This window comes from Terrapene carolina, unplaced genomic scaffold, assembly GCF_002925995.2.
Source record: "Terrapene carolina triunguis isolate 2854851 unplaced genomic scaffold, T_m_triunguis-2.0 Scaffold189, whole genome shotgun sequence".
Classification (NCBI taxonomy): domain Eukaryota; kingdom Metazoa; phylum Chordata; order Testudines; family Emydidae; genus Terrapene; species Terrapene triunguis.
This window is the reverse complement of record NW_020664540.1, coordinates 117,588-134,701: the sequence shown is the minus strand read 5'-3', so window position 1 is coordinate 134,701 and position 17,114 is coordinate 117,588. Positions and strand designations below refer to the sequence as shown.

At 34.9% G+C, this 17,114-nt stretch overlaps 1 protein-coding gene across 3 annotated transcripts in view; it reads right to left on the bottom strand.

Moving 5' to 3' along the window:
• Positions 1-4,830: 4,830 nt before the first annotated feature.
• Positions 4,831-17,114, bottom strand: part of WDR20 (WD repeat domain 20) — a 52,361-nt gene continuing 40,077 nt past the window's right edge. For all 3 annotated transcript variants that reach the window (XM_024215185.3, XM_024215187.3, XM_024215186.3), the window contains one exon: positions 4,831-5,658. In XM_024215185.3, coding sequence (XP_024070953.1) covers positions 5,605-5,658 — 54 coding nt within the window. In that variant the 3' untranslated portion in view covers positions 4,831-5,604. The remainder of the gene's footprint in view (positions 5,659-17,114) is intronic.

The window sequence follows — 17,114 nt, the reverse complement described above, 5'->3', positions numbered from 1 at the left end:
CCACCTACTTTCATGTAATACTCCCATTCCAAAAGAAAACATGGAATTTTACAGAAAATTATTTGTATGAGGTTTTACTATTATATCTCACAGCTAAGCATTATTACAAATGAGAAGCATGCCAAAAACCAAACTGTTTTCATGATTATCTCATAGTAGGTTTTTGTTACATAAGTTGTGCATTTTGAAACAGACTAACTTGTTAGGACACCCTAAATCAGTGGTTTTCAACCTTTTTTCATTTGTGGACTCCTAAAAAATTTCAAGTGGAAGTGCAGACCCCTTTGGAAATCTTAGACAGTCTGCAGACCCCCCCAGGGGTACACAGACCACAGGATGAAAAACCACTGCCCTAAACATTATTCAAGAAAACTATTTGAAAAAGCCAAACTAAAGGCAGATGACTTCCAAGAAGACTAACTTAAGAAAATCACTCTACAGTATGTCACCTTGAGAACTTAATTTTTTCACATCAGACTTTAGAAAGTGCTTCAAACTTACGCGGTGAGCTTACTAGTAGTTGTTTAACAATGAAAACATCATCTTTGACACCATTATTTCTGTGTTAAGTGGGCATTTAAGTGAAGAGGCTATTCCAATGTGATCCTTAATTCTACTGGATAGAGCAAGTGAAATATACAACTCCTACGTGACTATAACCACCAGAAAAAAATAGGCAGGGCCTGCTGAAAAATAGCTGCTTAAGTAACATATCCCAAAGGGCGGTTAGGAAATAGATACAGTGCTTTACAAACATCAGAAGTTTCAACTGAGGAAGCTAACAAATTAGCTACCTGAGTTATCTACAGCACTAATAAAACTCATACAACATTGATTTGTTAGTTAATCTTTAAACAGTTTTATTTAATTTCATATGCATGGCAGTTGCCTTCATTTGTCTACCTGGAATTTGTATTAACATACAGAGAGTTGTGCAAGCCATTAGTTTTACTTCTGACAATTTTATATGCAGCGTTTTAAAAAAGGACCTATCTATATAAAAGTCCAACCTTGTTCATTTTGTTCAGATGCAAAATTCTCATTTTCACCAATTTGTCAATGTGGCAGAGTGGCAATCACTAGCTTTAGCATGAATACCAGTTATCAGAAGTGACATATTCCCAAGTATGAAAATTTAAGTGTAGTCTCTTCAGATTTGAATATATGTAAAAATGCACCTTTTTAATTTTGTGTATTGTCATATACTACAATATGCTTTTACCTCTTTTTAGATCCCCAGAACCAAAACAGCCAACAATGGGAGCTGGATTCTATTTCTAGAGCATCAACAGAACTATTTACTAAAGTCCAATTAGAGTCCATTATGTCACTGTAAACCCTGAAAGCACTGGGGATTGCATAAAGTTAATGAGGGCTACTTGGGCCTGCAGGACCTTTACGAAGGGTGCTAACATTTAGGGAAACCCAGCTTGAGTTTGTCAGGCTAGGAGTTGGAAAAATTTTCAATTGTAAAATAAGCAAATTGGGAATTAACTGAGAAACATGGAAGCCCACAATGCCATTTTATAGAGTAACCTTGCCAAGCAAAGCCATACTATAATTTCCTCTCACCTAGCATTCAATTTGCTTTAGTGCAAAAAAACAACTTGTGTTCAATATGCAATGATGTATTTTCTCCTCCTGTTTAAAAATTTGGGGATTTATTTTTGTTTCCTAAAATTTTAGGAGTGTCTTGTTCTGATCAATACACTATATAAACATATAGTTTAAAATATTTCAATTACATGACTTATGCAAAATACAAAATCTTCCAAAGAGGATATTCACTGTTTTTATTGTGCAATGTTAAGGCTTGCTTTGCTTTTTTGTATTGTATCCCAATTATCCACACTAGAGGTTGAACATATACACCCAGAAGATTCATGATCTGACTTTAGAATTGCCAGTCTACTTACAGAGTTCAAATATTGCTGATCTGGCAAAACTTTTGGGGTTGTTGTTAAAAGGGAGGTTTGTATTTTAAGCTTGTCTAAAAGGGCATATTTCCTAGGATCATTCTGAATGAGGCATGCAGGACTGGGTTCCTTCCGTGGTAAGAGAGTGACGAGTGCTTTGTTGAGCAGGGATTGATTATCCAAGTATGTGCTTAAAATTAAGCACATGCTCCAGTCTCTTCAAATTAAATATGCTCGTAAGTGTTTTGCTGAATAAGGTCTTAAATAGGTAGATCTTGTCAAGTGACCGCACTTTCACTGAAGAATTCCTTTCATCATTCAAACTATATTCAATATTTCAGGTTTAAGACTAGTTGTCTCTGCATGCAAATGTAGAATAATATTCAGAGCACTTGAAATAGGGCAATAGGACAAATATTAAATAGTGACTATTTATGCTGTTTACTTTTTTGCATGTCAGTTTAAAACTACCTAGTCTATCCACTTTTATGATTTCTAGTCAATTTCACTTTCAAATTCTCAGGCAAGTAGCCCAATACTGCAATGTTTGGGTGGAAAGGCAATACATTTTTATACTCACCATAGGATTTTTTACATTACATTTAAATAGTTCTGTTGGACATCGGTTTTTGCAATTACTTGACCCAACAATATAGTATTTAAACTGTTTATTCTAGCTACTTTGCTTCTCAAAGCTTGTTTTGGAGACAAAATGATAATCAATTTCATTCAAGTAGGAGTCTTACAGCTTGAAAACAGGACAGACTGACACCCTTATTTTAAGTGATTGTGTTCACAGAACATGGTCACAATAAAAATATATTTAGGGAAAGGGTGATATTTTCAAGTCTACTTCTTACCTACAAGACTTGTGAAGGGTGCGAGAATAACAGAACCAAGAAATGAAGTCTATTTAGCAAAAGAATTTATGACTTAGGTGCAGCCATGAAAGTTTCTAAACTTGGGGAAAAGAGGAGTTTCTTCTAAACAAAGTACTTTTGACCCTTATTACAGAAGCTGGACAGAAAGTTGGTTTCCATTCAGTGCTTTGTTTCTATGCCAACGGTGTCAGTCAATGTTAGTCATGATAAAGAAAGCTATCCACAGACCAGCCCATTTTACATAGACCAGTAAACGACTGTCAGACAGTAACAACTTTGTCTTTTCTAATTTGGTTAGTGATCTGAATACAACCCAGGAGGTGACTGGCTCAGAGCATTTGGTAATAGGATTCTCAGTCTGTCTCCACTGTATGTTTAAAAATCAGTTTAAGAATTTAACATATATTGCAACCAAGTGTCTCACTATTTCCATATTTACCTAAATCAAATTTGGAGACATTTAAATAAGGTAAAATTAGAATTTTAATGATTGTTAAACTGACAGTTTCAACCTGGTTTGTTTATATTCAAGGATTAAATAAACCTGAACTGCATAAATCACAGGTCTGATTACTCTTCCATTGAAGTGAACAGCAAAATTTATCTTCAGTGGGAGCAGGAGTGAGGCTTTAATTTTTATAAAACTGATATGTAGAACCACGTGAGGCTTGCTAAAGTTTGAGTTTCTCCAGTGTTGCAAACAGATTTAGACTAAATCTCAGGAAAAACTTCCTAACAATAGGACAATGAAACAGATTGCCTAGGGAGGTTGTGGAAGCTCCTTCATAGAGGCTTTCAAAAGAAGGCTGGATAGCCATCGGTCTTGCATGGTTTAGACACAACAAACCTGCTTTCTTGGCAAGTTAGACTAGATGAGCCTCGAAGTCCCCAATTATTCTATGTATAATTATGTAGTTTATTCTAAAAATGACAGTAGAGTATTAGTATCTTGTGATTAAAGAAAATTCTATTCAACTATAAATTTTATACAAAAATGTTGTTGGAACCTGGGATAAAGTTTGTTGGTAATTTAGGCCCAGATCATGCCTTCAGTATCAACATTAAATTGACTTTTGGAAAGTCCTTCCATTTTGAAGGATATGAATGCCAGAGCAGAGCTAAGAAGGCTGTTGCTTATACCACCTCCCAGCTGCACATCTGCAAAGTTCAGAAGAAGCCCAACAATAGAGTCTGAAGGGGCTTAGGCAGGGCAGAGGAAGTGAGAAGATGCAACCATATCATCTCAATCACCCTTTCTACTGGATTTTGATCCAGAGTAGCACATTCTTCATTCCTTTCATCCCCTTGCAGAAAATACCAGAAGGGATGAAATGGCCTTTGTTTTGTTAATAAAAACCAATTTAGTATCAACCACTATCAAGCAGCACTAGATTATGAAAATACTTGGATATATCTACCTCAAATTTTAAATTGATAGCAAGGACGTCTCATTTTTTTAGCACAGCAAGTTGTTCCAAAATACAATCTACTCCACTATTTTAGTACCTAATTTTAGATTGTAAAAATCAAAGTGTATGCACCTACTACACTGTCAGTTGTCTACATAAAAAGCATTAGCTTGAAAGTCAATGCAATTCAACAATTAAGTTTAAAACATCTAATTTTTAGACAAATACAGTATTAAACTGCACTAAAATGCAACTATTAAAAGGCATCAGAAGAAATCACTATACTGCAAAAAAAATCTGAGGCTCCTATTTTAGTAAATATTGGGTTTTAATGTCTGGAAAATGTATTCAGAGGTAAGTTGTAACAGGAAGAAGTGCAGGGGAAAATTTCTAATTTCATTTCCCTAATCCAATTAAGCGACAATAAATATGAAAGTGTTCCTGATGCAAAAGGTTTTTAAAAAAAGGAATGTGTTCTACAAGGATTAGAGTGTATTTCTGTACCCAATATTTAATTCAAAAGATTGATTACATCAAAATCGATCCAATTTAAAACAGAACGTAAACAAAACTGCATATTCAAGATAGTTTAATATGTATTTTCAGAATTAGAAATATCTTTTAGATGATGAAAATTACTAGTGTACTGATCCATTTTCCTCCCAATCACTGAATTACATTTATACATATAATACAGAGCTGATTGCAATTGGAAACAATATTAAAATAAATGTTTCATAGATACAAAGGATATCTTTTCTCCACAACATAGCTTTTCTGGGTGTCTGAATACCCATTTTAAAGTAATTCTCTACTAGCATTAAACTATTTAAGTGCAAACAATTTTGTTTGAAAAAAAAAAAACTATGATTGCAGCATCCATCTTCCTGAATTACATTTTTAAGCCAGAAAGTAATGACTTTCGTTTTCCATGAGTGCATTCCAGGCTGTCTTCTAACCATCTCTGGTTAAAAAAAAAAATCAGTGCAAAAAACAATGGTGAAGTACTAATTTATATAACCGTTGAACTTACTTGGATTTAAGAAACATACTTTATTTTACACATCTCTCTCTCTATATATATATATTGATTAAATTACACCGAACTTGAAAACTATAAAGAAAACTGAGAAAAAAATAATTTTTACTGCAACACCAAATGAAGCATTTCTTTTTTAAAAGGAAAATTCTTCTTTGGGTGAGCAGCCTAGAAGTATTAGCCATACTAAGAATTCATTACATTATTCTTTTGCAAAGTATTATGTGATTCACATAATTCCAAGTTTACACTCTGCCATTTTATAATTTCTGATGCTCTCTGCATGAAGAACAGCTCCTGGTTCCACTGTCATTACTTCTTGTCCTGTGTTCAAAGATTCGCTAGCAGTAGTGTGATGGCTATACTACAGTTCCACTTGGAGAATTGGCCTGGTTTTGGGATGACAATAAACCCTGCAAACAAAGCAGTTTACATTAATCCAGCAAGAGAGCCTGACATTAACTTAAAAAATTAATCTGCAGCAGATAAATTTATCAGTACAAAGGTTTGTATGTACAGGCACTCACTACTAACATATTACCTTTATTCCTCAAAAAATAATGTGCCAGATTCCTATACGAAACATTTTATTTGCCCTGCTTAAAAATGTTCAAAACAATGTTTTTGGGACAGATTAATAAATATGTTTAGGACACTGAATTTGTTGCAAATGTTTGATCTTAGTTTGCCTTGCATTTTTCTTAAGCCACTGGCAACTTCTGGACACTTCTTTTTATACCACACTACACAAATAGTAAGTATCCTTTGAACTAATGGTTAAATATACAGCAAATGGGCACTACACAGACAATGTGTCTACTCTGCCATCAAGAAAAAAAATTAGACAGTTAACCTCCATTAATGTTAATACTACTGGCGAGAATCCAAAGTTCTCATCTGCTGATAAATAGTAAACTGTTTTAAGAAATATTTTAACAAATATTCCTATATGTTAGTTGGGAATGAGAATGCCTGGAAAAGACAATGAGTGTGGCGGGGAGACTCAGAGAATTCACATTAAGTTTTGCATTACCATTTAAGTTTGGATTTAGGTAAGTCCATTAACTTAATTTTTTCATAAGTTTACCACCTTATTGAAATGCACTACAAATCAATAGTGGCTTGCTTATATTTCAGATTTGCAGCTTAAGAATTATGCAGCATTCTTAGCTACATAGATTCTTGTTGATAACTGGTTTAGATAGTATAATAAAGAGGTATTTTCTGCTTTTGATTTATGTACTTGGCTGTCAGGTGATCAAGAAGCTTTTCCCTACGTCATTCATTGAAAAGAAATGTAATGGTTGAATTTCAATTTGGACACCAGCCTTCAGATTTAAAAACAAACATCTGCACCAAAAGGCAGGTTTGTTTTCTTGCACTTTGTCATTTAGTTATTAAAAAGAGTGCTAACAGCCTGAAGAACTAAATACCTGCTAAGCCTGAAGTACCCTGATTAACATAATGACTTCACTTTCCCTTGCTATATAGCTAAATTCACACTTTTAGTAATTGTTTCTTACCTCTAAATTATGTTCCTGTGACTCAGATCCATCAAGCTAGACAAGATCAGATGCAACTAACAATAGGAACGTAGAATTAGTAACATCTTCAGAGTCTATAGGAGCTCTTTCTTGCTTGGATCCAAGTATCCAGGAACCCCTACTGAAGAAAAAAATCCCTGTTCTCTTAAACCACAAACAGAAGTGGAAGAAGTTCTGGATTGGTGGATCTGAGTCACAAAAAAACTAAATTTCAGGTAAACTCATCCTCCCCTTTAAAATCTCTGATCCACCAATTCAGACATGGGATGCATCCACATGGATTGGTGGGGTTCATGGCAGAAAATAAGTACACAGAAGATGGTACGGTATGCTACACCTTAGACTGCCCTCTGTAAATAGCATCTACAATTGTTTTATTTTGTTGTGTATGCAATGCATAACTGATTTTCATATAATTTATGCAGTGAAGTAGATTTGTGGCTCAGTCATGAAATATACAAATGTGATATTCAGGCCTTACAAAGTTGCACATTTCAGAGTTCAGCATTACATGGAAGGAGGAATGGTAGGGTTTGCCTTCCTTCTCTGGGAGGAGGAGGATGCATAGGGAGTGGAACTGTACATAAAGGGTAAAAATTTTAACAGCATCTAAGTCATTGGGCACTTCTGAAAAAGTTACTAAAAAGGACTTTTTTTTTAAAAAAAGTGAATAAAATGTGTGATGAATATACCAGAATGCTGAATCACATGCAGAGTTTACAGTGTTATCACATACCACGTTCCAGGAGTCTGTTAATCCTAACCATGACACCAAAACAATTTTGCATTTTCTTGAAAGATTACACATACTAAGTAACTTTTAAAATGCAGTGGAAAAGGATATTCTGTAGTTAAACATCCCTAGGTACCAATATTCCTAATCTAGTTTATGACAAATTAATCAAGGGTCTGACATGTGCATATGCTAGTAATCCCATGATTGTGAAGCATAAATTAAATCCTATAAAGATGGGGTAAAGGACAAGGTATTTCTCATGACCATAGTATCCAGGGGCCATGACAAACAAGAAATAGACACTATCCATTGTGAATGTTAAGGGAACCCTTATTTGAAATGCAGTCACTTCCTGTGTTTTGCTATATACAGCTGTGCTTTAAAAAGGGGCGATTCTAGAAAGCACTACCACCATTCAATGTGGTACCACATATCCTATGATCTTCAGCATTCAAGTCATTAGGACCCAGACTGGGTTGATTCTCATCCTTATCTCCTGGGCTATGAATACCTTTTTCTTATCAGAAAAAAAAAAGTTGAATAGCTTGAATAGAGGACTGGACAATAGGCACTCCTGAGTTTTAATTCCTGCTCTGAAATACTTCCTGCAGTTTTGAACAAGGTATAGTCTGGTTCAGGTGCCCATCTATACAGTTAGGATAACTGCTTATCTACTTCAGAGTGGTCTATGAAGACTAGATGTTTGTACAGCACTTTGAATGTGAAAAGCTAATATTAGCTAATACATTCTGATGAGTAACAGTTTAGTAGTATAATTCATATTAAGACCAAGGATGAAAATGAGTAGCACAGAATACATTTAAAAAAATTGAAATTTGTAATTTGAAGTCTTTAAATCAAGACTGGATATCTTTCGAAGTGATATGCTCTATCTCAAACAAATTATGGGTTTGATGCAGAAGTTATTAGGTGAGGTTCTTTAACCTGTGTTATACCAGCGGTCAGCCTATATATAATCATAATGATCCCTTCTGACTTTAAACTATGAATATGGTTATGAATTTTGATCTGAGGATGATCATCAAAATTTGGTGAGGAAAACTTATGTTCAAGAAGGAAAAAAGCAAAGAAATGAAGATTGCAGCAGGCCATTTGCCTCTTTACTGAACCACTCTTGGATAGACCAGAGAAGATGGGACAGAAACAAGTTACAGAAACTTAAAGTAATTCTTAAATACAAAAAATCCTGCTAATGCAACAGTAATGCTGCCCACTTCAAAGTCAAAGTCAGGGGCACCTGGCATTGGCCACTGTCGGTAGACAGGATACTGGGCTGGATGGACCTTTGGTCTGACCCAGTATGGCCGTTATGTTCTTAAAGTGCAAAGAAATTCAGATTCCTACAGCAACTTCAGATCTGTTCTGTTGTGCACACAATGCATACTACGCACCAAAATAAGTTATATTAAGCTATGTATTCAGCAAACAAGGAACAGAATATACTTAGTGTGCATGCAGCAAGGGCAAATTAAAAGTGACTGCTGACATCTTAAATAACTGCATTAATTTTTTGCATTTATTTTTATTAAATGTTTAATTAGAACAGCATTCATGGGACATGAGACACTCAAATCAGGAATTAATTTCCAATTAAAAAACAAACTACAAGAGGAAAAAAAAGTTACCCCCTGTCAAGCTTTGAAGTTCTTCCTACTAAGGTGAATGGAGTAAGGTGTGAAGTTTATAGTTTTGCCACTGCTTTTTTTGTTTTGGAGGAAGTCTATCTGTTCAGGTTACGATGTCTGAACCTCCTTAAGTTACAGATCATAGAATGCATCAAAAATTGCAGAAAGCCCAGGGTGGGAAGATATGCAGAGTTCATGTATATTTTTCCTTGTTCCTACTGTTAAGACGGGTCTTTTTGGTGGAGGATTTTGCAGTGTTCTCTCTCTAATTCAAGTTGTTTCAGCAACTGTCCCTTGGCCTACCAAATGCTAGTCAGACCTGCCAGAACATATACTGTGATTTCATGAAGAGGGAAGGACTGAAATCAGAATATATTCATTGAGCATGCTCAAACTTTAAAATCATTTAGCTTTTCATTCCCTATCCTGCAAATCTAGCAAAGGCATTAGACCTCAGTAAGGATATTCCAATCAAGTTCTGAACCAGCCATATTTGCATTTTCTATTCAGAAGAGACTGCCTTTAAAAAACATTGAGTACCACAATTCTCAGTACTGATGGCATTTTGATTTTTTTTTTAAATTCACTTTCACAAACTTACAAAACTTCTGAAATACCTTTTGAGGCTGAAGTAATGTGTGAAGACAAAAATTTATAATGCAGTTTCCAGATTATAGCAGCTGAGCCTGATAGTCTGAATTTCAAATATCTATCAGCTAATACTTGGTGAATATGAAATAAGGAATAAGATTAATGCCGATCAAGGTCACCATAGGGTTACAAATATTCTTATATGAATGAAGATAAAATTGATTAGAACCAAAGAGGGAACAATAGATAAGTTAGTGTTTTTCATTGAGAAACTGAAAAATGTGAAAATGAATATGGTGGTAGCTAGGTGCTATATGGTATGCTTGATATATTAGGGCTTGTTTATACAATCACCAAGCTGCAGCAGTGTAAATCACGTCTTAAATGATTAAAACTAAACCAGTATAAAGCCTTGCTTGGACACTACCATCCAATTTTCAACTTGTTAGCTAGGCTTGCACCTCTAAGTTTTAAGATGCAAATTAAACCAGTAAGAGTATCCACACACACAGTTGCATTGATTTAAATTTTTTAAGACCACAGTTTTAGTTAAACTGGTACAAACTTTGTTTAGATGAGACCTCAAACAGTAGCTTGCTCAGGTAAATGTTCAAGTGTTAAGATGAGGCACTGAGCTACATGAATTTGTTTACTAGATCACATTAAAGGAATTCCTAATGGAGTCATAAGATCAGTTAGTGAACTGGTGTTAAAATGTTATGGGGTTTTTTTTTGGTGTTTTTTTTTTTTTAAAAGGGCAAATCCTTTATGAACATACACCCACCATATAGCAGAAGACTTCTTGAAAAGAACTGGGAGAGCCTGGGAGAAAGCGGGGTTACGGGAAAGCTGATGTTACAGTCATTTCTATTTAAAATGCTTATTTGTTTTGTTTCTTTTTAATATTTATTCATTTTATGGAAATTTTATGTTTGGTGCTGAAGTATCTACTTGCCTTTTCTTGTTTTGCTGTAGTAATGTCACATGCTTGAGTATAGTTTGTGTACTAGCGGGATAAAGTACCTTGTAAATGTGTGCAGCAGCAACACAAGTGATTCAGATGCAATTTTACTTCTGGTATATATTAGTGTATAGGGATATATTTCATTACTGAAGTGTATTTCCATCCTTGTGACAAAAAGCAGACTACTAAAATTCCACTATCTATATACAATCCACGTAAAAACCGTCTTTGCCTCAGACATCCACAGAGATTAGATAAAGTATACCATACCTTAAGGGCTCTTAACACTTCGGTTTAGATATGACAGGCACCTGTGTCCAAGAGGCAGACTATACCTCATGAGTTTATGTATAATGTAAATGTATAACTGCCTTATTTATCTTCTCTAAAGCCTGCTGAAGCGCACACATGCTTTTGCTGACAGGATCCTAATCCCACCTAGGCATGGGACCTAGTTTAGGAGGAAAGGACTCATATACTTAAGTACAGAGAGTAGCATTCTCTAGCCTTTTGAAACTAGAACTTTTGGCAAGATTTAGGTTATAGGTCAGGTCAAACAAAAGCAACCTGAGAGAAACCAAGCACATTTAATTTTGAATAGAAACTGCAGCAGCCAGGAATATGCAAACTCTCAATCTGAAAAGAGTGCACGGATGGAAAATAGTGAAGACGGATGTGTCACCTAAATCTGAACTATCAAGGCAGACTAGAAAATGATCACACTGACTATTTCCTTAAGGACTTTTGTGCAAGAGATATTTAAAAAGGAAAGTAAAAGCCAGGTTACAGCTGAGAGACATCTTTTACCAAATGACTGTAGAATAGGGGGAATGCTTTCATATTCCCACTAATTCCTGTGGAACTTGTTTGACCAAACAATTCTCAATTACATGGCATTTGACAATCAGATGTTCCCACAGCAAGCCGTCAGGACGAATTTCACCTTGCTTCTCAGCATATGCTTTCAAAAGTGCTACCAGGCCCAGTCACATTAAGGTCGTTCACTTCACTATTTCTTGAAGTGCCAGACCATCCAGTGTTTAAATCCAATAATAAGGAAAGACGCTTCTCCCATCAGAAAGCTACAGAGGAATCTCACCAACAGAGAAACTGATCTCTGCTTGCCAGGGCCCACAACTCTAGAACTTAGGTCAATGAAATAAGGAGAATTTGAAGGCCCTGCTAGAAAAGCCCTAACCTGAGAAACAACCTCCTGAATATCATCTTTGTTGATTGCTTATGTGAATAAACCTGGAACTCTGGTTTAAGGGATGGAGAACCTTGATGAGTTGTCCCCATGTATCTCTGATGGAAGTGAGTGGGCAGCATTTTACATCAGCCTAACTTGACTATCAAAGTCAATGTCAAACTTGGTCTGTTCTGGATCTATGATATTATTTATAGGTTGGAAGCACCTGAATTCTCTTCTCTTTTGAATAAAGCCCACATTGTTAGGGCTGTGAACTCAGTTTTGTATAGTAAGCCTCAAGGTCTACTTAAGGTTGTGACTGAGAAGCACAGGCTGAACTGGAATCCATAGGGGAAAGAGCTCCTGTAGAGTCCAAAGACAAAAATTCTCCATTCCAACTGCTGCTTGATGGATACACGTTGACAGCCTAATTTACCAATGTCTGAATTACTAAATACGAGTTTAAAATGATTTATTTCATTGTTCTCATATTTAAGGATTTTAAAAGAAAACGTGAACTTTACAACATAGTTCAAAGTTAGAAGTGACAGATCTAATCCCACATTTGATTTAATATCAACTTGAGAACAATTTCTGAAAGATTTACTCAAAAACTGCATGATTTAGTCAATCCCTTGAATTATAAAATGGCAGCTAAAAAGCTAGCAGTTTCACTGTAGCCATCTGTTCAGCAAGGTATGTATAGCATATAGAAAAAACCTTTCACTTGTTACATCCCAGCTTTCAGAACTTTGATGTGAAAAGGACTATTGAAAATTATCTACATTTACAGTTCAGTCACACATTTTATTTAACGTCAGTATACAGAGGACAACCCCAGCAAATTTTGTAATGTCAAGTATTTAGTAAGGTTCTTCAGCTGTAACAGTGACAACAGAATAGCTAAAAAATAAGCAGTATGAAACAAACTTGAATTTTTAAAATTATAAATATACCAACAATACTTATTAAAGCTTAATTATTGCAACAGTTAATTTAACAATATTTCATGTTAGAAAGGCTCTATGAAATTTATTCAAGTTGTCAAGAAATTAGATGGAAGTGTAAAAAGGAAATACATATGAATTTTCTTTTGATTTGCACTAAAGATATAGTCAATACAATTTTGTACAGTATCACCTAACATATCAATCTTTAACAAACTCAAGTATACAGAATTGGTAAAAATGGAGGGGAAAAAAAATCTTGTTTTTAACTTTTACACCTAAGTTGTGCCACAGTAAATTAACTGACATGAAATTCATTATTGTAACATAAGCAGGCCAACAATTTTTTTCAGTATCAATTTAGTTGATTTAAGCTGCTAAAGGGGCAGATGTATACACAGTCTCTTCAAGTACATAACCAAGTTTGAAAAAGGTGATAGTTCAAAACATGGGATTTCTGCAAGTATTTAGTAAAAGGCATGTTATTTCCTAACATGAAACAGAAACCCTCACCCATAAGACCTTTTATACAGGGTTATGATCTCTCCTGGCTTCACTGAAGTCACTTTGCCACACCTCCATTGTGCACACCTTGCTATACATTATCAAACCAGTGTATTAGTTTAAATTCACTCTGCTAATGAAGGTGTACTATATGTGCAATTTCATTTGCTACTATATGCACATTACAGGAAGCTTCAAATTGCACCTTGGTAACCTGAAATCATATAGCCGTGATTCAGTTTTACTGTAGAATTTACGCAGATACCGTTATCACATTGAAATAATTCTAATTTGATAGTACTTCAAAATACCAGTAATTGAACTTCAGTTGTATTGAAAAAAATGCTCTTTTCCACTGAAGAAGAATTAATGTGTAGCCAGTCTTCCCACTCGCCAAAGTATAATATATGAATGTTTGTTAAGTACTTTTAGCAAAAACCATTAGTCATACTAAACCATGATACCGTACTACAACTGTAGTTAGTTGGAAGATTTAAGGATGTTATAATTTAAGATTTTCATGTACAATAAGAATCAAAAACATTCTAAATTTCATGTGCATTGTTTCACAAAATGGTAACGTATTTAGTCTGCCAGATATATACTGCCATTTCACTCTCCTTTGTAGTTTTGTCCAATCTTACCTTGAGCTCTCTCAAAAAAGAGAAATAAGTGGTAAGTTTCCCTTAAATTAAAACAAAGTGGTTGTACAAGATAAGCAGGTTAAATTTTAGTATCATTCAAACATTTAGATAATACAGTTTATTTTGTATTGAAATAACTTTAGTAATTGTAATTTAGTAATAAAATTAGTAATTGTAATTAGCTACATTCATGCCTAGTAAAATAGTTTAAAGTAAAAGAATTATTAAATTCCTTTGCATGTAAATACGAAGCATTTTTACTGCATCTGTAGTATACGCAATTTGGCTTGAAGTAACTGGCAATGTGATTCATATGCAATTTCACTTTTCTAATTCTCTCCTATTTAAATTGTTTTCAGACATGTTAAGGGATAAGATGAAAATTTCCATGACCCCGGCTAGGTTTTCCTAGGGAGCAATCCCCATGGCCAATCTGATGACAGTTACTCAACTAAGGAGAAAAAAAACCACACTCAAAAGTCAAACCCTCAAGAAGAGGGGACTAAAATTGTAGTTCCTAAAATGAGAGAAAGTGAAATTCGCAAATGAATGGATCAGACTGAAAGGAAAAATTGTTCATTCATTTTTCAGACAGGTAAAGCATGCTTCCCCATCACCCCAGCCCAATTTGTTTTACTGATTTTGTAAATCCCTTGCACTGCTTTTGTCCAAGAGTTAGTATGTTCATTTTAAAAGTGTGTTTGGATCACATACTTTACAAGAATAAAGTAGCCAATAAGAAAGCTCAAGGTATGATGGGTAAACTGAAGTAATTCATAAAGTTTGTGCGTAGGCTGTATGGGGCTGGGATGGCAGTGCATCATACTGGCCTAATGGAATCAAGGTTGAAGATCCATTTCTGGATTTTCAGCCAAGGCCAGTAGAGACAAAAACACTGTGGGCAAGAGATTCAATAGGTCTAAAATGAGGAAGACCACCCTACGCCTGGTCGTCTGTGCTTTCATGGCTCTTCCAAAAAGGAGGCAAATGAGAGGGAAAGGTAGAGCTGGCTCACTGGCACAGATGCTTTCTACTGCAAGGTTAGTTTAATTTTCTGTTCAGTCTTTCTTTGGGTTGGTTATGGTTGGCACTCAACTGAGGCTGTTGGTGAGGCAATGGTGGAAGAATTTTTTTTAGCACGAAAAAATGGTAGGGAGGGCAGTCTTCCAGGACTGTCAGGAACCCAGATAATGGGAGGAAGACAGAAGATAGCAGCTTTAAACTCCAAAGTGACAGACTTAGCCAAGGATAAAACTACTGGCAGTATAGAAATGTGTGGTATATAACCCAGAAGTGACACGTTACCATCAGTGTTTTTATACTTTGACCATTCTCGTTAAATATGCATAAAGTTATTATAAGTGCTCTATCCTATAAACCAAAAGATGCTTATCTTTCTGGCACAGATACTTCCCCATCAAACTCCTGTAAACATGCCACTAAAACTTAGTTTAAACAGCAGAGTGAACTCACTGTAAATGCAAATGAAGAAATCAGAGAAACAAGTCCATTTGAAAAATATCTTTCTAGGGAAGTAAATATATCCTAAATAATATGGCATTTACATCAGTGTGCAATATATTAATTTTGAAAGATCGTGATAACTTCAGCATGAAAATGACTTACCTGTAATTAAAGTTTTCCATATTAGCCAAATACATAAATCCTGATTTTGGGTACTGCATACTCTATATCTGAAATATTTGAGATGTTGTATTCTAAATCAAAACCATCAATGCACAAAAACGGATTAAGTTACACTCAGCAGTTTAAGGAAACCTAATTTATAAGTTCATAGAAAGGAAATGTAAAGGGGTAGTGTTTGGTAATACACACGCAATCTGGGTTAACAGTTATGCAAAATGGCAATATTCTACTCCAGAAAGCTGAGACACTGATGCACATGTTTAAAGTTACCTTCATAAGAATGTTTGTGGCTTGCACTGATTCACAGAAGTTAAAGTAGTTCCAGTGTAATGTAGTTTCACTATTTTGAGTTAATGATTCTCATGTACTAAATATCTTTAAAGGTAAAGTAATGCCCTTTCCCCCACCTTTAAGAGAAAGATACACTATGTTCAGACTTAGTAGACCTAGCCACTAAGTGTGCACAGATGCTGAGTGGAAGGGGTTCTCAATGTGTGCATATAATAGGACAGATTTGAGAACCAGACTGGAGGAGCTTTTTCAATATGTGCTTGGGGTTTCAAAGCAGCTAGAATCACCACTTTTTTTTTTTTTTGAAGGAATAATTCTGATCATTCATTCTGAGACTTCCTTGCAACAGAAATCTGAAGTTAGTTGTGGTGTATTTTAGTTTTCTGGAACACAGTGGTTGCTCCAACTACAAACATGACTCTAGAGAATCAAGTAGTTTAGGATTAAGGAACTACATATATCTATATTGTCCAATTAGGAAAATATTCAAATAATTTAAGACCAATACTCCAGGAATGCAATAGCCTAATGAGTGCTGCATTTTTACACAAGCCCCTGCTGGTTCTCAGAACTGTATTTCATCAGAGAATGTTAAACAAAGCTATCTTGGCATAGAAGGTGCTTGAGGTTATAAACTGGCAATTAGTTTTAGAAAACACAAGAAAACAAATTTGCCATGCAATGGACAAGATAAATATTGTATTCAAGATTAAGAGGCTTTTACAAGGGAGGGTAAAAACCCTAGAAATGTGTTACCTTAAATTGATAGAAGTGATTGCCTGAAAGAAACCCACTAAAAATTCTTTTTTGCCTGCATATTTGACTAGTAAAAATGACACTATTGGACCAAACATGAAGCTGTTTAAGCAGAATTTTTTTTAAACTGTGGCCATGATTCTTCTCATGATAATGAGCCCTATAAAAATTAAGATCTTTATACAGGTTCATAAAATCTCATTAGTAATGTATTATGCATTTAGGACTGATTCACAATTTCAGGCAAGATACTGCAAATTATTCCCAATATGGTCAGCAGAGAGTTTTAAAAAGTTTGCTCACAAGTTGACTGACATTTATTAATATTCCAGAAATCCATAAAAAGGTAGTGTTAAACACTTAAGTTTTCAGATGGGATACCTAAATTCTAAAAAAGCTAGCATTTCATG